The 6,000-nt window shown below is 39.3% G+C and overlaps 1 protein-coding gene across 2 annotated transcripts; it reads right to left on the reverse strand.

Annotated features, from left to right (window-relative positions):
* Window positions 1–35: 35 nt before the first annotated feature.
* EMB1789 (CCCH-type zinc finger family protein) lies at window positions 36–5,465 on the reverse strand. Of its 2 annotated transcripts, XR_015957099.1 has the most exons (8): window positions 4,993–5,465; window positions 3,473–4,740; window positions 3,198–3,266; window positions 2,942–3,070; window positions 2,735–2,785; window positions 2,481–2,621; window positions 861–2,285; window positions 36–454 (listed from the first exon to the last, which is right to left on the reverse strand). XR_015957099.1 is itself a non-coding variant. In XM_068488236.2 (7 exons), exons 1-7 carry the CDS (start codon window positions 5,168–5,170, stop codon window positions 1,167–1,169), a joined length of 2,955 nt encoding a protein of 984 aa, XP_068344337.2. In that variant the 5' UTR covers window positions 5,171–5,465; the 3' UTR covers window positions 582–1,166. The 2 variants fall into 2 exon arrangements, 1 of the variants encoding a protein (XP_068344337.2); XM_068488236.2 differs by lacking the exon at window positions 36–454 and having other exon boundaries at window positions 582–2,285.
* Window positions 5,466–6,000: the final 535 nt, after the last annotated feature.

The raw sequence follows: 6,000 nt of genomic DNA on the forward strand, positions 1-6,000 counted from the left end.
CGAGCCATTTCTTCAGCATGCAATATAACAAAGTATTCGACAATTTTGTCTTAAGATTAACAAAGTTGCAATATGTTTAGTTAATCTTTGAAGATTAAATAAGTTAACAACACAATAGCGCCAAATATCTTACATACAATCCAATAGCTAATGCATTACAAAAGTTCCCGCGTAGTTTGACTAGCCCAATTTACGTGCTGGATGATCTTACATCAATAACATGCCGAAATTCAAGGGTCTAAGAGAATTTAGCGAGTCAATCTGAGTCACTTAAAATGCAATGTATGCTATACGTTCATGTATAGTACGACTCCTTGGATTATTAGAAAATAGCAGCAGATTAGTAAGTAAATCCGATACCTAAACGGTCTGTTTTCCAGCAGTGGCAGAAAGTGGATGGATTTCCACTTTTCCAGAGTGATGCAAGGTCGCAAAAGAATGTTATCACGAACATCTGTTTTACACAAATATAGCGCATAAGACTTAGGTTTTTACTAAACCGAAGCATGAAGGCAACAAGAACAAAGTTGCAACCGAAGAAGCAAATAACTAAAGAAATTGCTAGGGAGTGGGAACTCAACTTTAAGAACGCAGCCACATGAGATTGGTATTCATCGAGTATCGATTTACAAAATTTGGCCAGGATGAAATTAATTCAATGAAGAAGATCCTGAGTCGCCAAAATCCATTATATTTGGAACCATCAAATTCCATACATTTACTTTTAATAAAGAAATAGAAACAACATAAAATTAAAAGTTAGCCTGTACCTGTTAAACCACAGTGCCAAATTACTACCTCTTCAAGAACATGTAAGGAAATATTACTTACATCGGTATTTGAAAAAATGCAAACTGTACCTTGTTGACAGCTGAATTTGTACGAATGACTTACTACTTGCGCAGACTAAGAGCAAGTGAGATGCCGCCTAGCCTACTACCTTTCTATATTTCACGGTATATTTGACCAATCTGAACAAACAACAATCTCAGTTCTGGCAGCAGTATCCCCTTCTTGCAACTCAATCCTGTCTACAGAGCCATTCACTGTTTAACACCATGCAACACACTCACCGATTGGTTTTACTACCAATATGAGACAAGAAATCCAAAATTTCAAAAGCTTTTGCTGAATCATTCTGCGAACCTGTAGCTGATGCTGCTATTCTAGTTTCCTTTATCGACTTGAGTATCAGTTGAACCAATTGACTGGTTCATGTTTTGAGCTCTATACTTCGCTGCAAATGCTAGGGTAGAAAAGAGTCCCCTCTGGAATGAATTTGCTGTACCTTTACAAAACTTGGTTGCTACATGATCTGAAGATTGACCTGAAGTAATTGGAGAAGGTGGCAGCCTCAATGAGACCGCGCTTGAATTTTGGGGTTTATCAGCTGTATTCTGACTCTCACGGGAATCCCTATTGCTACCATTACCCCAGCAGGAAGTCAAACTAACTGGATCTGCTGTACGAGAACTAGATACCGAAGATTTCTCAAAAGCATTAGAACTAGTTACCAAAGATTTCCGGAAAGGATTAAAGCTTGTCCCCTGTGATGCTGCTGGTTGAATGCCTTTAAAGTTTTGGTCTCTACCAGAACCAGCTAGCGAAGAGTTCCCAAAAGGATTAAAGTGTGTTCCCTGCGATGCTGCCGGTAGATTAACCTGTAGCATCGCATTCAAGTTTTGACCACCAGTAGGACTAGCTACCGAAGATTTCCCAAAAGGATTAAAGCTTGTTCCCAGAGATGCTGCCGTTTTATCAGACTTTAGCATCCCATTTGAGTTTTGTACAGTCTCTGACACACCTGGGCTGGTCTGATGGCTGACTTGGCTTTTACCTCTTGCAAAATCTGGTGAAGCCTTGGCAAATGATAAAAAATTTATTCCTTTAGGAGTGGTTACTGGTGTTCTCTTTAAAATCTCATTGGAATTTTGAACGGAACTGAATGGACTTTGATCTATTTGGCTCCCAGCTTTGGTACCCATATTCCTATTGGGGGTTACGCCTCCTTGCTTAGACATGCTAGAATGAACCAATGATGATTTCTCAACAGAGGGAAAGCTAATCCCTGTGGTAGCTAGTTCAGGTTTCTTCAAAACATTCTCCGTCACATTCTGTTTAGTATTATTGTGAGAATGGATCCCCGTTGAGAAGCCCAAGGCATGGACATTCTGCTGGGAGGCACCACCGATGTTTACTTGTTGAGACCTGGAATTACTCTGTACCATGGGAGGCTTCAATTCAGGTTTACAAGCATTAGTTTCACTCTCTTCCTTGGATGGCATCTGAGAAACGTTGTAAACTTGATTAGCGATTAAACTTAATTTAGCAGCAAATGTACTAGGTAAGCTCCAGTGATAACTATTCATGATAGATAGCTGGCAAAGATAAAGATGTCACATAGTGTAATGATATACCTTTCCAAGAAGGAGTTACATTGCAAGTGACTGAAATTAACAGAGTATATAGACAAAGTTTACCTTGTGTGAAAACAGACAACTATCACCTCTGCCGCAGAAACCATTGTCTCTGAAATGGTGACAGAGATACTTAGAGAGGTCATGATCATATCCACAGTCATCCCCTTTCATGCACTCATTCCGTGCAAATTTGCCACAGGGCTGCAGCACCAGAATAGAAAATAAGGAAAATTCATTAGACCTTTCATGTATCTTCAAAAGGGCAGTGGCTTAGCAAATAGGGCGTATTAAAAACACAGTCGAAGTGGGAGTACCGTGGATTTTGTTAAGGGCACTGTATCATGTGAATACTTGCACTGGTCACCCTGTCAAACAAAGATAAAATATGATAACAATAAGTCAATAAGCAATAAGCAACAAGAATGCACCCTGCTCTAGGAGATTCGTAAAGTGAAACTCTAGTCAGTTAAACATTCAGTATAATGAAACACAAATGATATAACTGAGAACACAATACATACCAGATTGCACTTTCCGTTCAGGTAATGGCGGCAATATGCTACAGGCTTTGGTTTTTGTAATGGTTGCAGTTTCAGCCTTTTAACACCAAGTTCCCTGTTCTTCTCTGCCCGTTTCTTTCGTTCTTTTGCCTGTACAATGTATTGTTCATGAAGGAGATATTTATATAAGCCAACAAGGCAACGGAATGCGTCAGGACAAGTTCTTACGAATATAACAATAAGATCTCTTTGAAACAAAGTAACAACTGCAAAATACCTTCTTCCTTTCTTTCTTTTCCTTATTTGGAGGACCGCGCTTTCTTTTGTTACAGGCACCAGCATCCCACTGCACACAATAAAAAAGAGACCGGTAACATATGGATCAAAATTTTGATGACGATCCAGCATTAAAAATACTCATTGAATTGCATACAAAGTCTAGAGAATGAAGCATTCAAACAGCTACAACAGTACGAGCATACAACAATGAAACAAAAACCATCCACATGTATGCAATCTTAGGGGAAAAAGAGTATACAAGTGAAACAATACCTTTTCTTCGGACGCGGTTCCATGGTTTCCAGCTGCAGACCAGTCAATGCCCATTTCAACTCGATTATCTTTCATTTCAATTCTTCCACCATCTAGCAAAGGATGGGAGTCACTTACATTTTGACCCTGAACAACCCCCGGTCTACAAATCATATCAGCCCTTCTACTTTCCCTCAGTTCCACCCCTCTGCCAATTTTTCCATCCTCAACCACGTCCACCAGAAAGGAACTGGAACCAAAATCCTTGTCATTTACTTCCTCGCAAAGCTGCTCTTTTCTATCAATTACATCTTTAGATATCTGCCCCTTGTGAACCTTCTGTTCCTCAAGTACTACTGTATCTTGCAAAAGCTCATCACTTGGTCTGCCATCCATCCCATTGTCACCAGAAATTTCTCCCTCTTCAATATCTCCATCATCCATATGGTTGGTAGAACTCATTGCCGTTATGTCACAAACTGGTTTCTCCGTTTCCTTAAACTTCTCAGGCATTTCAAGTACTACTTCTAAGGAATTAGTTTCTGGTAACAAACTTTTGTTTTTGCTATAATCAGTAGGCTTTGAAGCTTCAGCAACCATATCTTTATTCAAAGAAAAATCAAAGGCTTCAGGGACATTTTGACTAAAGATTTCTGTCTCCTTAATCGCTCCAACTTCAGTAATTGGAATAGACGATTCGATTGCACCCTCGGCAGAAACAGGAGTCTGTAGTTCCATTGATTCCAGTTGCATTATAGGCTCTACATCCAATGCGCTAGTCTTCGACAAGGAATGTTTGTGTTCAGTAGACTCTCTTGGATTTAAACTTTCAGTCACCTCAACAGTTTTTAAAGATGAACCATGGCTTACAGAAACCATTTGAACCGAATCTTGAGATGTCACAGTTTCTACATGTTCTTCTTCGTTAGTCAACAATGCAGCCTTATCACCGCCATTCTGGTTGTGGTCCAATGATGCGACAGAGGGTTCACGATTCCCTTTCACAACCAACTCTGGCTCATCCACCAGCATTTGCTTAGGAAAAAACCCCATATCTTTTAAATCAATGGCAAGAATGTTTTCTATGTCTATCGTGTCTTCCAGTCCCGAAAAATCCTCATTTTCTTCCACGCTCAGTAAACTCTCTATCTGCTCTATCCTTTCTCGAAAACCATTATCATTACAACACTCATCGGCCACTCTCCCCTTCGCATTGTCAGGGCCAACCAATTCAGCATTCTCCGGCACTTCCTTTTCAGCTTCTTGCACCGATTCGTTGTTGCCATTATCTTAATACAAAATCAAGAACATCAAAGTCAGAATTAAAAAAAAACACAATTAGAAATAAGGTTAGGTCATTAATTAAAGAAAACCAAAACTTTGCAACTAAACCTAAACATTCCAATCGCCAAAAACCTATCTTTCACTTTTGGGTTTCGAGCAACCAAATGATAAACAATTCAATTCAAATTCAACAAGTAAAATTCATTTTCTCAGTAATCAAACAGATATTAAAGACTGAGCTGTGAAAATTCAAATACCTCGATTAAGCTCTTGAGGTACATTTTGATCGGAAACTGAATGCTGGGACTCCTTAAAGTGAGAGAATATTCGAACCAATGTACGGTACGTTCCGCTGTTGAGGTGCCTTCGACGGTGAGGAGGGAAAACGATTGGAGTTTGGGAGGGCTTTTCGGTTTCGATTTTGTTTTCCTCCATTGTTGCCCAAATTACAAGAGAAATTCGAATTCTTTTAGTCAGAAACCCTAACGATCCATAAGGGTTTTGAAATATTGTTCAGATATTCAGCGGGTAAGCGTTAACCGCCTTCATCACCGGGTCATGGGCCGGGTGTACAGTCGATACTTCCAGCCCAAATGGCTAGTTAAGAGTTTTTATTTGTTTTATTTATTTTTCAGTGAACCAAGTTAAGAAGGGAAATTTGGAAAATTAGCCAAATTTTGGTGCCTTGTAAATAGTTTCACTTGAATGCACTTGTGCTCGAGTTTCTTCCAACAGAGGATACAAATAAGACCCAAAGTAATGCCGAACCGATTGAAATGATTAATCTCGTCCACCTGAAAAGGTAAAGGTTCAAAAGCAATACAATGTAAGAGATCGCAAACCAGAGACCATTAGAAAACTAATCACAGGAAACATATGCTACAGTAGGGTTCAAGATTCAAGACCAAAGACAGCAGCTTTGCCGAAACCATGGTGGATTCCTGTTCCCCAACTACTGTACAAATCTCAGCATAGAAACCTCACATAGATTTCAACCTAAAAGGGTTTTTGCTCCTCTGTTTTTATATTCAAATTTTGCTTCAGATGTTCAGCTCCTGATTAATTTTTAGGCTTTCTAGTTTACTATTCCGTTCAGTTTTCGCCTTCTTTGATTACATTTGAATATCTACTCTATATATATATATATATGTGTGTGTGTGTGTGTGTGTGTGTGTGTACGGGATATATATAGAAGAAGAGTGTAAGAAATGGAGGGGTTTGAGAGTAGGGTAGTATTCAAGAGGTTGAGGAACAGTGTGTGTGTG

The sequence above is a fragment of the Pyrus communis genome, chromosome 15, assembly GCF_041283825.1.
Source record: "Pyrus communis isolate YQ-2024b chromosome 15, ASM4128382v1, whole genome shotgun sequence".
Taxonomy (NCBI): Eukaryota; Viridiplantae; Streptophyta; class Magnoliopsida; order Rosales; family Rosaceae; genus Pyrus; species Pyrus communis.